The sequence below is a fragment of the Glycine soja genome, chromosome 9 (genome assembly GCF_004193775.1).
Source record: "Glycine soja cultivar W05 chromosome 9, ASM419377v2, whole genome shotgun sequence".
Taxonomy (NCBI): domain Eukaryota; kingdom Viridiplantae; phylum Streptophyta; class Magnoliopsida; order Fabales; family Fabaceae; genus Glycine; species Glycine soja.
Window position 1 is genome coordinate 643,093 of NC_041010.1, and position 22,087 is coordinate 665,179.

General features: G+C 32.5%; 4 protein-coding genes across 6 annotated transcripts; 3 read left to right on the forward strand and 1 right to left on the reverse strand.

The window, feature by feature from the left end:
• Window positions 1-1,518: 1,518 nt before the first annotated feature.
• On the reverse strand, window positions 1,519-6,173 carry LOC114368022 (ubiquinol oxidase 4, chloroplastic/chromoplastic-like). Its single transcript, XM_028325353.1, has 9 exons — window positions 5,822-6,173; window positions 5,568-5,745; window positions 5,089-5,182; window positions 4,708-4,823; window positions 3,582-3,690; window positions 2,991-3,059; window positions 2,436-2,507; window positions 2,306-2,353; window positions 1,519-1,923 (listed from the first exon to the last, which is right to left on the reverse strand). Exons 1-9 carry the CDS (start codon window positions 5,920-5,922, stop codon window positions 1,712-1,714), a joined length of 999 nt encoding a protein of 332 aa, XP_028181154.1. The 5' UTR covers window positions 5,923-6,173; the 3' UTR covers window positions 1,519-1,711.
• A 1,210-nt stretch (window positions 6,174-7,383) lies between these two features.
• Window positions 7,384-10,407, forward strand: LOC114367809. Its single transcript, XM_028325009.1, has 4 exons — window positions 7,384-8,018; window positions 8,643-9,092; window positions 9,550-9,865; window positions 9,955-10,407. Exons 1-4 carry the CDS (start codon window positions 7,611-7,613, stop codon window positions 10,086-10,088), a joined length of 1,308 nt encoding a protein of 435 aa, XP_028180810.1. The 5' UTR covers window positions 7,384-7,610; the 3' UTR covers window positions 10,089-10,407.
• A 315-nt stretch (window positions 10,408-10,722) lies between these two features.
• On the forward strand, window positions 10,723-15,372 carry LOC114367810 (RPM1-interacting protein 4-like). Of its 2 annotated transcripts, XM_028325011.1 has the most exons (5): window positions 10,723-10,911; window positions 11,083-11,199; window positions 12,602-13,027; window positions 14,716-14,922; window positions 15,184-15,372. In XM_028325011.1, the coding sequence occupies exons 2-5, from the start codon at window positions 11,194-11,196 to the stop codon at window positions 15,220-15,222; spliced, it is 678 nt and encodes a 225-aa protein (XP_028180812.1). In that variant the 5' UTR covers window positions 10,723-10,911; window positions 11,083-11,193; the 3' UTR covers window positions 15,223-15,372. The 2 variants fall into 2 exon arrangements, with proteins under 2 accessions (XP_028180812.1, XP_028180811.1); XM_028325010.1 differs by having other exon boundaries at window positions 10,723-11,199.
• Window positions 15,373-16,092: 720 nt separating this feature from the next.
• Window positions 16,093-20,478, forward strand: LOC114367808 (EH domain-containing protein 1-like). 2 transcript variants are annotated; one of them, XM_028325006.1, is made up of 15 exons: window positions 16,093-16,544; window positions 16,633-16,781; window positions 16,871-16,934; window positions 17,053-17,108; window positions 17,210-17,249; window positions 17,355-17,416; window positions 18,049-18,162; window positions 18,302-18,404; window positions 18,501-18,550; window positions 18,738-18,866; window positions 18,946-19,197; window positions 19,282-19,361; window positions 19,655-19,781; window positions 19,941-20,084; window positions 20,161-20,478. In XM_028325006.1, the coding sequence occupies exons 1-15, from the start codon at window positions 16,475-16,477 to the stop codon at window positions 20,344-20,346; spliced, it is 1,626 nt and encodes a 541-aa protein (XP_028180807.1). In that variant the 5' UTR covers window positions 16,093-16,474; the 3' UTR covers window positions 20,347-20,478. The 2 variants fall into 2 exon arrangements, with proteins under 2 accessions (XP_028180807.1, XP_028180808.1); XM_028325007.1 differs by having other exon boundaries at window positions 16,242-16,544; window positions 16,871-16,928; window positions 20,161-20,447.
• The last annotated feature ends 1,609 nt before the right edge of the window (window positions 20,479-22,087 follow it).

Sequence of the window (22,087 nt, forward strand, 5' to 3'; positions counted from 1 at the left end):
TAATCAATCTATCCTGACCCTCCTCACTAGCCAATTCCTCAAGTCTCCAAACAAAACTCCATCCTGAGTCAATATATGAAGATGTTGATCAACACCAATCATCCATCTTCGCTTACTTCCATTCCGTACCTTCTGTTGCACCAGATTTTTTCCTTTGGAGCATCCTTTTCTACCTTACCAATCCTCACCATCATGAGCTTCAGAAACACATTCACTTGGGAATTCATCACCATTGGTGACTTTTCTTCTTCCAATAAAGGTCAGGACTAACTTCAACATTGTTTATTCTCAGCATCCCAATTGAATCACTTTTATTCGTTTCATGTCCCTTTAGGAGATGCTATCTCAGCCAATCTAAGGAGGTTGTAGTCACCAAATCACCACCATTATCTTTTGCTCACTCTAAAACGGCCATTCACCAGCATCCGTGCAAGCCTAATGTCAAGATCATAAAGAAGCTTGAACCCCAGCCTCAACTTCACGAAACTGTTCCTTCCAGGATTTTTTTTTCTTTTTTTCTAATTAGGAGATTTAATGGATGTGGTACTGTGGTATGATCTATCTAAAAAGTCTGATCAAAAGCAAGTATGGGGAAAGTCAGACTGAATTTAACCAGGCCTATTTACATGCAGAGCAATACTGGCGGATTGCTTACGAACCTGTTAACAGATACTAAGTTCAGCGGAAAGTGACAATGATATTTCCAGCCAGGAAAAGTTTTTGCAAGCATTTAACTGACATGCAAGAATAACAAGTGTAGGTGAAACGGGATTATAATTTGTCTTATCTATTAGAATATAGTGAAGAGAAATATCTGGAAAGAAAAGATGAAGTGATCTTCATTATCATCAAATGGTACATTTATACAATCAGGAAATGCTACATATCTGCTGTGATCCGTATCACAGCTGTGGAAGCGAGATAGGAATATCTCAAAATGCATACAGAAGCTGCCACAGTCGGATGTGACACTTGTTACACCAGTAGAAGGTTTAATATTCTCTCTCTCTCTCTCTCTCTCTCTCTCTCTCTCTCTCTCTATATATATATATATATATATATATAAATGGCAGAGGCTGCCATGGCTCTTTGTGGTCATTGCCATTGCTGTGGGGACGTTCCGCTTTCCCCACAAATCAAGAAAAAAAATCGTGAAACTAAAACAAACCTGCCACAGGTAGCAATGGAATTTTGCGTATTCATGAGGACATAAAAAAAAGAAAAAACAAAAGGTTTTAGCATACACGTTTTCACACCTTATAACCACTCCAATTTGTGTGAACCTTCCAATCCCACCAACCAGCTTCCATCACTGCCATTCTTTGTCCTCTCCAACATTTTGTTATTTTGCCATCATATTTCTTTAAATATTTTTATTTTCATTTATTTTTTCTCTCGTTGTCACAATCTAAATATTTCAGTGATGGATGGTTTCTAAAAGTCAACACATGGAACCCTCTAGCTCTAATGACAAAGTTCCAAATTCCAAAAACAAGGAAAAGAGCAGGAGCAAAATTATAGACAATCTCCATAATATTATTTTCTTTGATAATCCTCAGAGTGTGTGGTATGAATATTTAACCTTTACTTTCTATAAAGACAATTAACCGGAGAGCAACCTTATCCAAATTTCAACTATTTACTACCTCCAATTATTATTCTCTGCCTCCTATCTTATTAAATGAATGTACTATGTATTGTGCCACTTATCTTACTTCACCTTAGCTGCATTAGAAGTAACAGATTTCTTTATACAGTCTACTATTCCTTCACAATCTGCTTCAAGAGCACAGACTGAGCTGTCATCATCCTCTGCATATGAATGAGGTGACCGGAGGTTCCCATGGGTTTGACAAGCCTTCATTGTCTTACAATGTTCAGCTTCATCATCTCTGATGTTTACAAATACATCGTACAGATTCTCTAGATGGGAAATAAATATATTGTTAATCATCAATGTGAGAAACTTTACTGCATTAAAAAGGTTCAATGCAAAGAGGTATTTGGTTTGTTCAGGAGACAAATAATTATACAAAATAAAGGGTGGGGGTGGAAAACCACAAGAATACAATTTTAAGTACAAATGTTTCCACTTCAGGACAGGAGCGATTAACCACACAAATGATATAGAATGTTCAAAAAGTGATATATGATTAACCACTTAAAAACTTTAGTGATTAATTATATATATCGAAACTGGACTTGTTTTTAGCAAAATCACCCCCCCCCCCCCCCAACCAGACAGAACAAATTCAGTATAGTAAATTAGTAATAAAGTAATGTTGGACCAGGTTTCAAGGCATACCTATCTTAGGTCTTCTTGAATTAGGAACTCTGGAAGTTTGAAATTCATCTGAGGAAAATAATATGGGAAGTGAGAAATTCCAGTTTTTCCTCCAGTTAAAAACCCAGGGTCATAAAAATGAAAAGCTTACCAAATAAATACAAATCATCTCCTGTATAATAATTCACAGCAACCTCAGGAGCTGGCATTTTTTTCAATTCATCTACAAAAAATTATCAAACTGTCAGAGTTATTGAATCACCATGTACAAATAGACACAATCAAATAAGAATGTGAAGCAAAGAGGAACAACTTTTGGAACCTTCATCAAATAAAGTAATTAATATATTACTTATTAAATAATAAATGCAAGATCATTTATCTGCTTTCTTTTCTGATATGTTTTGGTTTAGACAACAAATTAAGGTGATTTCAAGAACATGTTAATCCAAGTTAGAAAATGAAAAATGTAAGCATCAACATAAAGCTAGAATAACCTCAGCCTGTCATTATTCAACCATGCTACAGCCTAACAGCTCGTCTTAACTTTAATTAATTTTCACATCAAATAAATCATGACTGATGAGCATGTATAAAACCAATGGCTTTCCAGACCTCAATTACAAAAGCATAAAACCAAGAGTTAACATAGAATAAAAATCTAAATAACACAAAAAAGAAAAGGGAAAAGAAAACTCCATAATACCTCCTTGGACCTTGATAAATTTGTCATAAGTTTCAAATGCATGACTCTCTACACATTCCGAAAAGTGATCTGCACTAGCAATAAAGCCATACACATAAAATCAGTAATTGAAGAACCAAGCTTACAGGTACCAAATGGTGGAATGTAATTCAGTCAACATGATGATTAACTGTTGATAATTTAGCAAAAGGAACTATGTCAGTTTCTTCATTCTTCTTTGTTTGCGCTGAACTGCTGATCAGCTGTGTTATTTAAGTTGTTTTAAGTTCAGCAACATAGTTTAATGTCAATTGTTTGCCTCATTTTATTTTTATCAATTGTGCAAGAAACAGAGGCCATATGGGCATCTCAAATACTTTCTCATTTACACTTCCAGTTTACGCCACTGGTATAACCAAACAAATAACTAGTAAAAATATGTGCATAGATGTGCTGGCAACTTCTATCTTTTCAATCAAACAGGTGACATTTTTTCATTTGGGGTCTTCAAAACTCCTCATATGTATACAACTTAACTAAATTTTCAGACCAACGAACTGAAAGATGTAGCATGAATTGAAGTTAAACAAAATTCAAGTATTTAATACTTACATGCCATTCTTGGGCTTACTGCATACATTAAAACTGTCATAATATAATAAAATATTGCAATATGTTGAGCGAGAAAGCGGTCAAACCACCAAGCATTCCCCCCTAGTTCCTGCAATAGAGGTCCAAGCTTATCACATGCAATAAAGTATGTGTACAATAGAGTCACAAATCATGCATGTGATTGCAAATTACAAAACTTGCAAAAATCCCCCCAAAAATATATTTTTGCTCCCCATTTTCATTGATGAAGAATATCTTTCCGGAAAATATTTTCCAGTGTTTAGAGCAGAAAAACATTTTATGTTGGTTGATGTAGAAAAAGCATTTTCTAGAAAAACTATACTCTATGTTGGTAATGCCATGGATCCATTCCATGACAATTCAATAGAACAGAAGATTACAACCATTACAGGAGGAAAAAATTACTTCTCCTAAACTAATCAGACAACAGAAAATATTTAGAAAATGCACCAACTGTATTAAGGAAAATAACTTTCTGGTTTTCATTTTTTAATTTTTTAATTTTCTGGTATTTACCTATTTGGTGTGAAAATATTTTCTGTTATTTGACGACACAAAAAATAAATAATTCAGAAAGCACTTTCCATTGTTTGGTGTAGTAGCAGAAAAGAACACAGCTTCCTGGTCAATTTCTACTTATTATTTTTTTACTATTTTCTTCTGAAAACATTTTCCACTGTCAGGTTATTATCTATAAAAATAAACATGGATATGCACATGATAGGAGTACATTTATGCCACTCAAATCATTATCTTCACAGTGGAACATACCACTGTATAGTGTTTTTAGATACCTCCTAGAATCAATTTTGACCCCCAAAATAATGGTGGAAAATTGAAAAAGTTGAAGCAATTATTTGCAGCTTTTAGTAGAATTGAAAGCTCATCCAAACACATACTATGTTTCCCTCAATTTTCTCCAACTTTCAATCAGGTCTTCTGCTTCAACGGTTGAGTTTACTCATAATACATTCAACTACTAATCCTCTAAAAACAAAACAACTCATGGATGGTGATGGACAACTAACAAGATTTGCAGAATGACACCTTTTGAGAATTAACCAATAAGACATCAGTTACATTAAAAAATTGTCAGAGATCTTACTTCCATGATGAGCAAATGATGCATTTCATTCCAGCTCTCAGCAAAATGCACTTTCAGATAGTCTGCCCGCCTCCACCAGCCAAAACTCTCATACATATGGAGAACTGACATAAAGGCTGCCATAGATAAACAGTACACAGAAATTAATACCAAAAAGTCACAATGAAAATGCCCAGTGACTCCCTACATTTACTAGTAAATTAAGTACACAATTGACAATGATGCTTAACAAGCATAGCAATGTTCACTAGATACAGCCAAAGAATTGCAAGTTCGCTACATCATCATGAAATTTAGAATAACATCAAAAACTAAAACAGGTTCAATTTTTTTAAAAAAAAAGTATAATCAAGTGTAGCAGTAAGGATTTCAAGCACTTACCAAAGTAAGGAACCCTGGCAATAGTTTCAAGCACAAAAAACCTTGCATAGTGTCTATCATGGTACAGAGTATCAAGTATCTTTATGACGGAATCCTGAAATTATCAGTGGAGCTGAAAATAAGTAATAAACAACAAATACTCACATCCTTCTTCCTAGGAATAACAATCCCCAAAAGCAGAACCAACGAGTCAAGAAAGTTTCAACTATATGTAAAATCAAGGTTTTAAAAAACAGTTCGTGACGACAACGCAAACACAATTGTGATTGCATCGGCCGCATTTGTCCGCAGTTTCCCTCAATATCAAGTAACGCGATTAATCTGAAAATGCTTGGTGAATGTTCATACACTTAATAACTCAATTAAAATGTTTTGCTAGAAAGATGAATAATAAATAAGGATGCGTAACAATACAACAGTATATGGTGATTCCGACGGTGAATTTCAGTTGAGTGGTTGAAGGAGGAGAATTAAATTACCGTGAGAAAGATATTCACCGATTGTTCGACCTTGATAATCCGTTTCTCGAACGCAGAGGTGTTAATCGAGTTTCCACTAGTTGATTTATCAGCGGAGTGAAGAGGAGAGGTTTTGGAGGGGAATGAATCCTGCACGATCACTTTTTCCTCTTTATCCTGAAGGAGCGAGGAGCGAGCCCTAGAGAAGAAGATATCAGAGAACGGAACTGATAACAGAGGAACGAAACGAGTGAGGATAGGTTAAGACTACGAACCTGAAAAGTTGTGGAGCTTTATGGATTCGGGAATAGGAGGAAGAAAGTGGTTTGGGAAGAGGCGAAGAAACGAAGAGCGAAGAAGAGAAAATTGCCGCCATGTTTGGAGAGGGAACTTTGTGTGTGTATGAGAGAGAGAGTGTGTGTGTGAGAGATATTAATTGAATTGAAGAGTGGAAATGGGAAAGAGGACCTGAGTGGTCCACGGAGGCATTTGATTTGTCGATTCGCAGCGTGTTGTCATAGGCGGCATTTACGGCAATTCCGGTGATTTCTCATACCAGCGTCCGCACTCGGATCCTTTTTGTTTTTTCTTTCTCAACCAAGTTCCGTTTTCCGTTCTACTTTCAAGTTAAAATTTAATTTTCCTTTTTTTATTGTTAGAAATTTATAACATTCTTTTACTCTACTCAATCAATTAAACTAAATTTTTTTTATAAAAAATATATTTTAATTTAAGAATAAATAATTATTTTATTGTATGAAAATATAATTCTATTATAATTTAATCCTAAGAAAAATCTATCATATTAAACATATAAAAGTGCAATAATTACATCAGCATACAATTTAATATAAATTAATTCTTAAATTTTAAAATTTAACGTTTAATTAATTCTAAAAAAATATAATTTATTATAAAATTAATAGTTGAACATTACTATCTTAAAAAACAAAATAATCTTACAAATTTAATAACAAAATAAAATTATCACATTTTCTTACGCATTTAAAAAAAATTATTCTTTTAAAAATTAAATTATCATTGATTTACATATTCAGAAATAAAAATAATTATTTATTCTTAATTTAATGAATCAATCTTTAGGTTAATAGAAATTATTATTTTCACATTTTCTTTTTTATCCTTTTCAGACAAAAAATTACGTACTTATTTCTCGTAAAATAATCTTTCTAATCAATGATTTTTTAATATATAAATTACAATTAAAAATAATCTTGTATCCCAATGTAATTTGCTTATTTTTAATTTGTTTATTATAAATATAAAATGTAATTTATATACTATAATCAGTTGCGTCTTACACAAACTAAAATATTAATTAACCTAAAAAACGAAAAACTAAAATCACACGCGATTTAAGTTAAAGAAGCCCAAAATACAATTAAATCAAGATTATAATATTTATAAAGATACCTTATAAACAAACCGTGAAACAAAAAGGACAGAGAATTTGGCATTCAGTGTTCACAAAGGGTTTCGTAAGCAACTGATCCACCAGTGCTAAAAAAAAATAGCAAACTTGTTCGTAAAAATATTACACAAATGGTTAGGTATGAGTTGTATAGCAAAGCAAGTTGTGAAGAGGATTAGTGTGTGGAGGTCCAAAGACGTGGGTTGAATAGCATTTCTTCTCCAGGAAGACGACGTGGTCATGGCAAACTGTGATTAATTTGACATTAGGCATTTATTAAAATATAATAATGACAACTATGGTGATTAAACTAATGGGAATTGTTAAGTTGACGTGAGGCTACATATAAAAAATTTCTGAAAGAGTTCATCCTAAACCTTTAAGTAATATGAAATATTTAAAGGAGGGACATTACATTATTGCGGTTTAAACTTTAAAAGACAAGCAAAGAGTGCTGAGACAGCGACAGCAACAGCAACATTCATTCATTCACATCCAAATCCATCACACTTCCAGATTCTAATTGCCAACACAATTCACATTCACACCCTCTTCTTGGATTGTATAGTTTCGTGTGTTCCTATCTGAATATTCTGGCCCCTAGAAAAGTCCATGCCTAGATTTCCAAGGCCATGGAAGATGAAAGAGGGAGTCTCCTACTACCAAAGAACATGGAGGAGCACCACCCAGCACATGATCGTGGAACAACAGAATTAAGGAACTTCAGATCATACCTGAGATGGGTTTACGTGGATCACTCCAACGTGTGCAAAGCTGGTCTTTCTTGGACCGTGTTCTTCACTTTAGCCTTTGTTGTGCCAACACTCTCGCACTTTCTACTTGATTGTCCCACCTGCGACCGTGATCATAGTCGACCATACCACATACCCGTGCAGATTTCTCTCTCCGTCTTCGCTGCCCTCTCTTTCATCAGTATTTCTTCGTGGGATCGTAGGTATGGCTTCAGAAAGTTTCTCTTCCTTGATAAATTAGGTGATGAAAGCCTCAAGATTCAACGAGGGTACTCAGAACAGATGCAGGTTTGTTTTCTCTTTCCTTTTCTCCTTTTCCCGTTTTATTTGGTATGATGATTTCTTTAAACAATTCCGGAGTATCTGCCATTCAATTTTTTGGTTGACTCACCCAATTGCAACGTTTGTGTCCAAAGTGAAAAACATAAAGAACAGTAGCTTGAAACATGTTTTCAATTACAACAAGTCCTAGTCTTTCCTTAAGTAGGAAAAAGTAACATAGTACTACTTTTTTATATTTTTGGTACAACACAATACTCTTTTGTTTGCAGTAATCAATTGCCATATATCTACTCAGAAATTGGCATGCAAATAGCAATTTTAAAATTGTACGATCTGCAGTTAAAAAAGGGAACACGATCATGGTCTTTTGGCAATTACTTTTCTGACGTGTTTGTTTCCATCCTCTTCATAATTATGGCAATTATTTGGTCAATATTCAATAATCTGTTTGTTAAAAGTTAAAACCACTTGTTGGAGAATTATAGAAAAAATCAAGTTTCACGTTAATAGTAGCCTTATAAAGCTTAAGCGCCCATCACTTTATATGTTGGTTTTGTAGAGATGAGTTAAGCCAAAATCAAAGAACAAATTCAAACTGTTTAGCAAAATAACTTAGTCCCTATTATGCAGGGAACCATGAAGCTTATCATGCGTTGGGGGCTTCCCTGTTTCATAGCAGAATGTGCCTACAAGATATGGTGGTACGTCTCGGGAGCATCACAAATACCACATTATGGTAGTATATACGTGAGCAGCATCATTCTGTGCACATTGGACCTATGTTCTTGGCTGTATAGAACATCCATTTTCTTCCTGGTGTGTGTTCTCTTTCGGCTTATCTGCTACTTGCAAATACTTAGACTAGATGAGTTTGCTCGAGTTTTTCAGCGAGAAACTGAGGTGGGGTCAATCTTGTTGGAGCACCTAAGAATGAGAAGGAATCTTCGGATCATAAGCCATCGTTTCCGAGGTTTCATTCTAGCTTCTCTGCTTTTGGTGACAGCAAGCCAACTCATTTTTCTGCTTATGGTTACAAAACCTCATGCTGATGTTGATATCCTCAAGGCTGGAGAGCTTGCGGTAAAGCTTCTTTCCTCCATTTATAACACCTTTGGTAAACAGATTAGTCATGTACTTATTTAACAACATTATGTCACTAGCACATAATTAATAAGCTTCCTTACAAATCTTTAACATGGTCATAAATAAACTATATTATAAACTTGGAATTTAATTAGAATACTCTCACAGTAGAGATTTTTTTACTTCGTTATCCAATTAAAGATAGTCATGTATAATAAGTTACTTGAATTTTATAATAGTTATCTTAAAAGTCATGTAAACGATGGTTTTTGTTTAATTGGTAGTTTATACTGACAATGCATAACTTAAATACTCAAAAGATCTTCAATTTTCTTCTTAAGGATCCTTAATAAATTGAGAATTCTACTATCTGTACTATGCATTTGTTCAAGATGTTTAACATGTTTTAAGCATTATGCAAATAGAATATAATAGGTGGAGTTCAATGTTGCAGTTAGTCTCCATCACCCTGGTGAGTGGACTTCTCATCCTCTTGCGAGGCGCAACCAAGATCACGCATAAAGCACACTCCATTACAGGCCTTGCTGCTAAGTGGCACATATGTGCTACCATAAACTCGTTTGACAACATTGAAGGAGAGACACCAACAACTGCACATGCAATTTCAGCCCAAGCTATTGCTACCAATATTAGTTGGGGATCTTCGGATGATGATGAGGTAGGAGATGAGGAGGATGACTTAGATAACACCAAATTGTTGCTGCCAATTTACACCCAAACTATCTCATTCCATAAGAGGCAGGCTCTAGGTAAATGGGGATTTTTTTTAGTGGTATTTTTCTTGTCAAAGTATTAGTCCAATTGTGTTTTGTCCTTAGTTATCTAGCTTTTGATGCAGTGACATACTTGGAGAACAATAGAGCAGGAATCACAGTGTTCGGATTCATGCTTGACAGAACTTGGCTTCACTCCATTTTTGGCATTCAATTGGCTCTTTGCCTTTGGCTACTTAACAAGACAGTTGGTGTATAGAGACAGAAAGGAACTGCTGTGATCCTCCTATCTTGTTTACTGTATATTTTGAATATTCACCGGTTCATTTTGGTCTTGAGATATCTGGTTATGATCTACAAATACCACTTTGTCGGGATCTTTTTGCCTAATTAACAGACAAAGGACTTGGATTGTCTGTGAGATCCCATGCCCACCACAATTCCAATATGCCAAAATTTTAAATTTTGAATGGTGATTAGTCCACAGCTCATGGACTAAAAAAAATAAAGAAAAACTAACTTCTCAGTTGATGTGTGGATGTGGAACCTTTCCAACAGTTCCTTTCAGTTTTCCTCCATCTTCTCTACTTTTCTCTAATTACTCTTTCTCTCTATCCATCATTTACTCATGTTTTCTTCAACAACAAAAAAATTCTATTTTAATACTTTGTGTTTTATGCTGCAGAAGCAGCAAGGTTGGATAGAATCCAATTTGGTGATATATCCGATGAAAAATAACTGGAAAAAAAAATGTTGCTTCAGCAGTGCAACTGTACAATACAAGATATACTAGGATAGTGTATTAAAAGAGTAAATAGCAAGATCAAATAAAGGGATTGAACAATTTAAATACATACTTACATATATATATATATATATATATATATATATATATATATATATATATATATATATATAAAATCCACATGGTGCTACTAGAAAGAATCTCTTATACGCGGAAATGAGATTATGACAGGGAGGATATTGCTACAGAGAGCACAACAAAACTTAAGCCAAGCCAACTACATAATTATGTCCTGCCTTTTAAAATGCTAAACAAAAAGAAAGCGACTTATATTTTGGTACGCAACATATTCAAAGAAGCTTTGTAACTATCGATTTATTTTTTAGGGCGTGACCCCTGATTCATAGGGTCATACTATTATTTCATTCTCTGCATTGCTAAGTTATTAATTTTATTAATCAATTCCTCGGAGACTAGTTCTACTTATATAAGGGCTTTGTTTTTGCAGAAACATGCTCTCTACTGTTAAGCCAACATATCCTATCTCGGAGGCACATAGAGAGAGGTCAAAGATCCTTTTGCCCCGGATTCTATACCATAAGAACTCTTCCAGTTAATAATGGCTGTAAGTTTTTATGTTTTCATACTATATATATATTCTGAACTCAACATGTTATAATTGGGAATAAAACATGATTAGGAACTAATTTGGTTTTAATCTAAATAACCATTTCCTGTTACTTCATGTTGGATCTGTTACTTTTTGTGAGCACCTTCGGAAGTCAGACCTGGCGTTATCTCCTCAAACAAACCTCGTTTTTCCGTTCAGTTTTGTCTATAGTCTTAAAAACTATGGTTTTACCAGCTATAAGGTCGCCGAAATCAGAGGCACCACTCATAATTAGTCCCTTATACTGTATTTCCTTATGTCACTAATTATGTCAACTAATTTATGTTTTTTAAGAAAAATAATTATTATATTAATTTTACTAATTATTTGTATTATTATTTTAAAATTATTCTTTTATTTTAGGTATTCCCCTACTTATTTTTTTATTAATGTTTGGAAAGAAAATAGTTAAATAAAAATATATGGAAAAAAAATAATCAATATATCTAAAAGTTAAAAAATAATCTTATAAAAAAACAGGTAAATTTATTTAAACAATCTTATACCTATAGCTTCAGCTTTTTTTATTTATTTATAAATCTCATACCTAAAATTAATTATTATAGGCAACCAAAAAAGTTTTCACATCTTTGAAAATCAATTTCATTGTGATATATTTGTAGTTGTATGGATATATTTGTAAAAGAAGGAGATATAGGCATGTTTTGTTAAGTTTTTCTATAACCACTTCATGAAATTAATTTTTTTCATAAACTAAAATATTGTCTCATACTTTACTAAAGTTATATACTTATATGAAAGATTTTATATAAATTAATTAATACAAAACTCATTTTAACTTAAGAAAAAGTTTATCTTTTATTTTTTTATTTTCTTCGTTCAGAAGTATTTATCAAAATAAACCCTTGGGTAAAGGAGCCTCTTGAATATTTTATTAATCCTCATTACATGTTTTTTAAGAAAACCTTATAATTCCTTAGGCATGTACAGCATCCCTATTACAAAATTTTGTGAAACTTGCATATCCTTTCTTCACAAATGTGACCCCCTCTTTGGTTGGATCAAATAGGATTTCCTCATAAAAATTATAGATATTCTTAATCTTAAAAAAGAAAAAACAAATCCTAAAAGCTAAAATATTCTAAACAAATTCATAATATTTTTAAATCTAAATAATATCCTAAAGATTTAAAACAAATAATAAATTAATAAAAGATAAACTAAATTATTCTTTCTTTTCTAAACTAAAAATATCATGCATATTCTCAACCACCATTACCTTCCTTTTTTTTTATTACCGTATGTTATCCGAATGTAATTGCTACCTTGGAAAACATTTTTTTGCAAAACAAAGATGCGAATAAGTTTTGATCCCGAGTCCTCTTCTCCATGACAGCAACATTCTCATCACGTTCCCAAGTTTGGCAACTGGGACACTGACAACGTTCCATACACCTCATATTTTGAGAATGCACGCAGAGAAAAGTCTGGGATCATGATTAATCCTAATGACCCAATGGAAAACCCAGAGGCCTTCAACACGTGCATAAGAGTTGATGCTGATGAAGTGATGATGGCTTCTCATGGCTATTCCCACAACGTACATTCTTTGGAAAATGGAAGCCATGTGCGCCGCAGGAGCAGGGGAAGTAATGGTGAACTCACAGTCACAGCAGAGTTTGGCGCCAGTGAACAGAGTCATTTTGATCACTCTGTGAACCACAAGAGGAACATGTCCAAAGGAGGCAGTAGCATTAAGGGCTTCTCTTCATCAAGCCATAATACACAAAGGACTGCAAACTCTTCCTTTAGTGACCACTCGGTAATTTTCATTTAGCTTGCCCTTGTCTCTGTTTTCTGCATTCATAATCAATTACAAGGAAACGAGGGTTGAAAAAATCAAACTGATTTGGATAAAAAGAAGAAGAAAAAATTGAACCAATCCCTTTATGAAAATGGTGCATATGTTAACGGAATCATTTTTAAAGAGGTTTGATTTTGTTTGGTTCTTTAGAAAAACCTATCAATATATGAATAATAAATAGATAATTAAATTGAATCAAATCCAAACTATTTGAAAATGAATTAGTTCGGAATTAAAAAAAAAACAACTTTTGTACCATCTTAAAAATTATAGTCAATTATCATTGGAGTGATGATATTTAAATATCTCTATATTTTAAACATCTCTCATCTTTTTTATCTGTTCTTTCTATCACATAATATGACTTTTCATATTTATATTTTTTTTAAGTGTCAAGAAACATTTGGTCATATTTAAATATTTTTTCCTTGTCATCCTTGTTTGTTGAAACGTAATTAAAATCAATTACAGAATAAAATAATATTTTTAATTATAAACTCATTCTCCGGTCTCTTTTCATCCAAGTCAAACATTATAGTATTATATCTTTTTAATTTTTTTTATATTTCTCTCAAAACAAACAACCCAAAAATTCAACCATATATCATACATATTTCCTCTTCTTTATTTCTTGCTTTCTTATTTTCATTTACTTTATTATTTTCCTCAATATTAAAGAGAGGGCAAATGATCTTGAAATATAAAATGTTTAGGTTAGCTTGTGTGTTAACTTTTATTATTTGAATTTTCGTATTCTCATAAAATACATGTTTGATTTAGGAATGAAAGATAAAAAAAAAAAAAGTAAAAGGAAAGAAAATAAATAAAATAAATAAAAAATGAGATGGTTTTCTTAGAATGCTTGATAAGAAAGAAAACGAAAAAATAAAAGATTTTTTCTCTTATTTGATTTTATAAAAAAGTAAAAGATAATAAAAAAAGACATATAAATGACATAAATATCTCAAATAAAAAAATGTAGAAAAAATGTATTTTTGTCTTTATACCTATTCAAACCTTCCATTTTCTATCAAAAATAGATGTAACACATCTTTACCTGTGATCCTCATGAATAATTCTTTCACCCTTTCCTAATTCCTACAGTAAGCATCTCCAAAGGCTAGAAGGATTCGCAATTATCATATTTTCCTTCCCTCTTCAATCATACTGTCTCTTTTGGAAGAAAAAAAATGGCAAAAAATCGACTAAAATTTTGTTTGGTAAACACTCATTTTTAAGATCTCTTATCATTCAAGATTAATTAAATTGTTTTTAAGGGAAATTAATTAAATTGTTAAGATTAAGTAAAATGGTTTATGGTTTAGGACTTTATTAGGTTGATATATTAATCCTTTATATTGAATCTCTATTATTTCCTAACATACAACTGACATGGGTGCTAGTTACACGTTTTTTTATTATACTTTTTGGAACACACTTTTTATTATTAACTTAAAATTTATCAAAGTTTTTAAATTTTGATGAATCTCAGTTATAGTTATGATTCTTTTCCTTCAATCTAAGGATATTGAATGAAATCAGTCTGTCTTTTTTTCTATCACTTTATTTTATTTATTACTCCAATTCATTGTTTTCTTCATCTTGGACTTCTATGGTGATCAAATTTATGGACTGCATGGGGGCAGAACCATCGAGCAACTGCAATACCCAAATTTGGTACTTGGGATGTCACAAACCCCAAGTCAGGAGAGGGTTATACTGCTATTTTCAGCAAAATAAAAGAAGAGAGGCAAATTAAGTCCAGCCACGTGTCCAGCATACACAGTACTCCACCACTTAACAATTCAAATATTAAGAATCAATATGGTGAATCTTCCTCCTGGTTGTCTAAGGTGATGCGATGTTGTGTTTTCCAAACAATTTATCCTCATCATTTTTCTTTTTCTTTGAAGTTATATTAACAAATGAGATGTGGGGCGCAGAACAAAATAAAGTAAATGAAAATCAGTTGAATCGAATTGAAAAACCTAGGAAAAAAAGCACACACGTGCACACACCCACTATATTGATTTAATTTACTTCATCCATCTATGCAAGGTGTTGATTTCCTATTCCAGTGCTAATCTGGTGAATATTTTCATAATTTCATGCAGTATTGTTGCTGTTGTTTCCAAGCTGGCCAAAGCAAATGAACGTGGAATCTAATGTAAAATTTGGACAGGAAGTAGATCTTATATGTGTCATTTACTTTATTTGCCCCGCTAATGTTTCAATTTATTTGGGATATTTATCGTATATTCTTCATAACTATTTTAGTTTGATTTATTATCATTTTTCATATATATTAATTATATATGGTCATTTTGGGGTCCAAAAATGCTCTATTATGCTTGGATGAAGATGACAGACAGTATTTCGACATGGCCTAACTTTTTGAGTACGTCAAGATGAGTATTGCTAAATGTTTCAATTAATATCGCCCTCATCTTTGACAATTGGGTTTGCAATAGTATATTACATATTTTAGTCAATTCATTAATCAAGCCAGTCATTATTATCTAAAGAGATTAGTCTTAAAAATACCATTAAAGATTTACATTTTAATTAATAAAATTCGCCACTAAACATAATAATAACAACTATGATTATAATATTGATATTAATCTGGTGATGGTGACAATAATATTGTGATAATACTAATTGAAGAGATAATTATGAACTATGATGATAATGATTATTTTATCTTATTTGTTAATTATTTTTATTGATATTTATTATTCTCATTTTACTTAAACAAATAGATAAGTTTATGAAAGTTAACTTTTTTTTTTCATTTTCTTTTACAATTTTTCTTTAACTAAATAAAAGAATTGTTATTTGTATTTTGTATTTGGTTTCCTGTGTAATTTTTATTTAAAAAAATGTTTTTTTAACCCAAAAAGAAAAGTAATGCCGCCCTTTCTTTTTGAATTTGAAATGCATACTTTTGCTTATTCTTAATTCTTAAAATACTCCAAAAGTCCCAATTTTTATCTAATATAATTTTTGTTAATTTAATCGTCCCTAATACTTATCATTTTGAAGTAGACATCAGTCAAAGTCAATAATAAGAAACGATCGGGTGTGACTTGTGAGCGTGTTACATGTGGACGGAAACGGGAACGTAGCAATGGCGCCCAAATTCAAAAATTCGAAACGACAAAAACGAGAAAGGAGGCATCCAATGCGGTCCCATCCACACAAACATCCAGTGGATAAACGATCTAACGGTCTCACATAAACCACCATCACTTTGCGGGCCCCACTCCAAAGCAAAATTAAATCATCACGATCCACGCGTCAAGATCAGGCTCGCGTGCCGATATCATTTGAAAACTGATAAGAGTCCTCTCTATCTCTGGCCTTTGAATTCCAATTCCAACACCGAGTTGAATCGCGACGAAGATGAAGACCGAATCGCGTTCGAAAGAGGAAACAAAGACGTATCAGGAATGGTTTAATTTGGCAGATTCAGGTTAGTCTTTTTTTAATAATTTTGCTCACTTCAGAGTTTGAGATTGAAACGATTCGTTTTCATTTGGAAATTTGGAATTGAATGGTAGATGGAGATGGTCGAATCTCTGGGAACGACGCCACAAAGTTCTTCGCTCTCTCCAACTTGTCGCGCTCGCAACTGAAGCAACTCTGGGCTCTCGCCGATGTCAAAAGGCAAGGGTTTTTGGGCTTCACAGAGTTTGTTACTGCAATGCAGGTTTCACATTTTAATCGTCGTTTCGTTTCATCTCGTGTCGTATTTGATTCCCGCTGGCTTTTGAATTCAATTTTCGTTGTTATAAACAGTTGGTTTCGCTAGCACAAGCAGGGCAGGAACTTAAATCAGATATCCTCAAAACGCAAAGCAAGTGTACTTTCATTATTTTCCCCTCTTCATTAGAAATTGCTAAAATGAGTTTATAACTTGGATGCTATATGAATGCGATACATGCGATGGTAATTCATAGCTCTATTTCCCTTTATTACAGTTGACAAGGAAAATATTAAACCTCCCGTATTGGAAGGACTCGATGCTTTAGTAGCAGTAAGTTGTGTTTTTCATCTCATCTAATGCTTTATTTATCGACTAAATAGATCGTGTTAATTAATTCTATCGATTCCTTTCCTTATTGTTCTTTTTCCCAGCAAATGAGTTTAACAATTAGTGCCCCGCCGGAAGTAAATGGTTAGATATGCAACTTAATCTTTTTATTCTTTTATTAATTAGTTATATTATTGTATTCTTTTAATTAATACTATTTGATTGGATTGTTTTACTGATAATATACAGGGACTCCTCAGCCTCAAGTGTTCCCAACTAACCGGTGGTTTGGTTCAAAATCTTCAAAGAAAGTGAGTCCTGTTATTTATTCTCAGATCTAGAGTCTGTCTTGGTTTTTATGAAATTCAAATTTCCAAGCTACATGATTCCATGCTATGTATTCCATTTTGTTCATTTAGTTTTTGCCTTGTTGGTGCTGTATGTTCATTATTTTGCAGATGAATTAATAATTTCTCTTTATCTGAACATCTGATTCTTATTTGATTGAGACTTGAGAGATCCTTGAAGCTTATCTTCCAATAATGCTCACTTGAATGAGTGATTAAGTGTTTAAGCAAAATGATTGACATAAGGGGTTGTGGGGTGCAAAGGTGCAATTACACTTCAATGTTCACACGATCGATTTTATGGTGCAAAGGTGCTTGGTGAATGTTGTCAATTCTGTTCAAATTTTTATTGGGAAAAATGAAGTACTTTTCCTCACTTGTGTTGATTATTACGAGAGATAGATGCATGATGTGTCATTTATTAAATATTTGTAGTTCCTGTCCTCTCCCATTTCCATTCATTACTCTAATGAGTCAAATCACATTAGAGAATGTATTTTTGTTACCGTTTATTCTCAAATTACTGCATGCAGTCTTGCTTAATTTTATTTTGTTGCTAGATATTTTCTAATCCTAAAAAGTTTGCCTTTTCTTAGTTATCTCTGAATTCAGTTACATCAATCATTGATGGCTTAAAGAGATTGTATATTGAAAGGTTAAAGCCCTTGGAAGTTGCTTATCAATACAATGATTTTGTGTCTCCATTGTTGGTAAGTAGCATTTGCACCCAATGTATAAATTTTGTTAACTGTGTTTCTGAGAGCATGGTACTTGTTCTACTTAGCATATCTTATTCGCATAAATATGATGATATTAACTTCAAGATATTCTTGGTTTCTTCCCTTTCAGACCAACACTGATTTTGATGCTAAACCAATGGTCATGCTTCTTGGTCAATATTCAACAGGAAAAACTACATTTATAAAACATTTGTTAAAATGTGATTATCCAGGTAGGTTAAGTTCTTGACAATCTACTCATTAACATTGTAGTAATTTCTTCATTGATAAAATTGATGACTGATTGATTCATGATCCTGACTCTGTAGGAGCACATGTTGGACCAGAACCTACCACCGATAGATTTGTTGTTGTCATGGTAAAAGAAGTTTCATTCTTGTTCTCATATTGCCTCTGGAAGTCAATAAAGTCCAAATAGAAAAATATTTATGTGTGATAAATAGTAGAAATCATGATGTTATTGTTACCATTTTTTTCTTCTAAATTCTGTCAAGTTGTGTTTTGATTGTGCTCATGGTGCTTGCTTCAAAACTCTTTTTATTTAGTCTGGACCTGATGAGAGAAGTATTCCTGGAAATACTATTGCTGTCGATGCTGACATGCCTTTTGGTGGCCTGACAACATTTGGAGGTTCATTTTTATCTAAGTTCCAATGCTCTCAAATGCCACACCCTGTGAGTTTTATTTATATTTCCAACTCCAATGATTTTGTCATTGTTTGTGCTTGAACTTGAAGCAATTTTTTTCTTTCAGTTGTTAGATGAAGTAACATTTGTGGACACTCCTGGTGTCCTATCTGGAGAGAAACAAAGGACTCAAAGAAGCTATGATTTCACTGGTGTTGTATCTTGGTTTGCTGCAAAATGTGATCTCATCCTTCTCCTATTTGATCCTCATAAATTAGACATCAGTGATGAGTTTAAACGTGTAATTGCATCTCTACATGGTAACGATGACAAGATACGAGTGGTTTTGAACAAGGCAGACCAAGTTGATACTCAACAAGTAAGAGAATATCAACATAGGTTACCTGGTTTGTCATATTTATTATCTTTTTTGCTACTTACATGCCTAATTGTGATATTGTAGCTTATGAGAGTTTATGGAGCATTGATGTGGTCACTGGGTAAAGTTCTAAATACTCCCGAAGTTACACGTGTATATATTGGGTAGGGGCTTATTGTTATCTTTCAAATATGTTTAACGTTCCATGGCTTTGCTTGCAAGTATTGAAATTGATCCATTCTTTCAAATTTATACTGTCTTGTAGTGGTTTTGCAGGTTTTATGTAGTCAGAGTTTTAGTGAACATTTAATCTCACTGTTTTTTTGTCGAAAATTGCATTAAATGCATAGTATCTTTTGGTGATATTCGCATTGTTTCACTTTATATTATTAGATTGCTTCTCCAGTGAATAATATCTTTTGGTTGTAAGTATATTTTCCTTTGCTTGACTTCACAGCTCATTTAATGATAAGCCTATGGATGAAGGCTTCGTCAGTCCATTAGGACAGGATCTCTTTGAGAAGGAACAAAATAATCTGCTTGCTGATTTGATGGATATTCCAAAGAAGGCATGCGATCGTCGGGTATTGTCAATAATTTCATATTATTTGGGACATGGTAGTGAAAATTGAATTAATTTTATGTGGATGATAGACCACTGAATTACCTGTACCTCGTGTCAGCTCCTATATATTAATTTCCTGTTTCAAAGATTTAGTCATTGGAAATTTGGAATGGTGCAGATCAATGAATTTGTGAAACGTGCAAGATCTGCTAAAATTCATGCATATATAATTAGCCATCTTAAGAAGGAGATGCCTGCTATAATGGGCAAAGCCAAGGCTCGACAAAGACTTCTTGATAATCTTGAGGAAGAATTTGCAAAGGTCTTTCTTTCCTACCCTTCCTCTTAGTTTGATTGCTTAATTTTCAGGTACTTACCATTCATATTTTTGCAAACAGGTTCAAAGGGAGTTTCATCTACCAGCCGGTGATTTTCCCAATGTTGAACACTTCAGAGAAGTTCTAAATGGTTATAACATTGACAAATTTGAGAAACTAAAGCCTAAAATGATTCAAGCAGTAGATGACATGCTTGGGTTTGAAATACCAGAGCTTTTGAAGAAATTCAGAAATCCTTACGATTAAAATAATAAAAAAATGTTGGAAAATGTTGTCATTTTTTATGTATGTTTATCAAGTTTGAGATCTTAATGTTTAAGTTAATTATTGGATTGTGGATGGTTTCATTTTCAGTGTCTAATATCCATATTCTATTCATTTGGTAGTAGCTATGTAGAACTCCTGCCTTTTTTGTTTTGCCTTACAATGAGGGGAAGGCACCTGATACGTATCACACAAGAACAGCAAAGAATAAGCAGGTAAAATTGAGGAAAAACAAAGGTAATGTTCTGTATTGATGGTAAATGAGGTAACCTACAACAGGGGGAATCCCCTCTTGTCCCAGAGCAAGCTCCTATTAGAGAAATACAAAGGATTCCTCTACCCAATTAAGCATCAAAATACAGAATATTCCCTCCAAAAGCAAGAAACAAATAACAGAAAAGATATCATTCTCTCTCTCCTTTATCAACCAAATCCTCCCTTATGCCAATTTTGCCCCTCTCTTTCTGCGAGAATAAACCAACCATTCTGACTTGGGCTCGTATAGGCACCATAGGAAAGTACTGTTATCGTGAAGCACATCAAACATTTCTAATGCTAGTAAGTGGGGATTGTGGGTCAACCGTGTTGGTAAATTGTGAATGTGGAGCTGACGAGTATTGGTCTATTGGAGTTGAGTTGCGCCCTCCAGATTCCTAATTCCTGAAAAAGTATTTGAAATCCAATTAACTTTTATAAAAACACGTGCTATTAAAGAAAAGTGATTTATTTTCATTATTATAAAAAGGATGACCACATCCCTTGTATACATATATAATGACTAATGATACACAAACTATCATTTTTTTAAACATTTATTTTTTATTTCTTATCATATTATGAATTTTATCATTTTTATTTTTTTTATTTTCTTTTCTTAGTGTATTATAGCATTTGTCAGATATCAAGCAAACATCATTTTTGAAGGTATGATATGTCAAAACATGTACATTGGAGATCACGGTAAAATATAGAAAAGGCAAGATTGGATAATAAACTTGTAATTTATCTAAAAAAAGGATTCTCCAAATATAGTAGTTTCTTTATCTGTTTAATAAATTATTTATTGATCTGATCCAAATATAGTAGTTGCCTGATAATAGGAATTTCTTTTTACTATAAAACGAGATTTTTGTGTACCGTCGTGTCAAATGAGTTTGTTTCCGAATTAAAAAAAAAAAGTTTAGACTGGGTAATTGCCAGTAATAAATTGAGTATCGCGGGTAAGTTCCGATTGGCATTTCTGTATGCTTAACTTTTTACTCTTATTTTTATTTAAGTGTTCTTTTTTTTTAACAAAATACAAAATTATTGTGTTATTTCATATTTTTTTTTTCTAAAATTTCCTTAAAATTTTCAAATGAAAATCAAAATTATTTAAATTTAATTTTTTTTATATTTGATGAAAAACTAAAAAGATAAATAAATAATATTTGATTTTTACTTTCATAAATAAAATAATTTATAGCTGTGATAGAATAATCTAAATAAAGTATTACAATAACATGCCCAATAAAGGAATATGGTATTTTATTTATTTATTATAAAGCAACATTAGAATAATATATTAATGTAAATTTGATAATAAAAAATAAAAACAATTTTTTTTAAAGAAGTCAATTTGTAGTTAAATAAATTCAATTTTTTTTAAAATAATTAAAAGGGCAAGAAGAAGAGATAAGATGATTAAATATTTCTTTACTATTTTCTATATAAATTTTAAAAA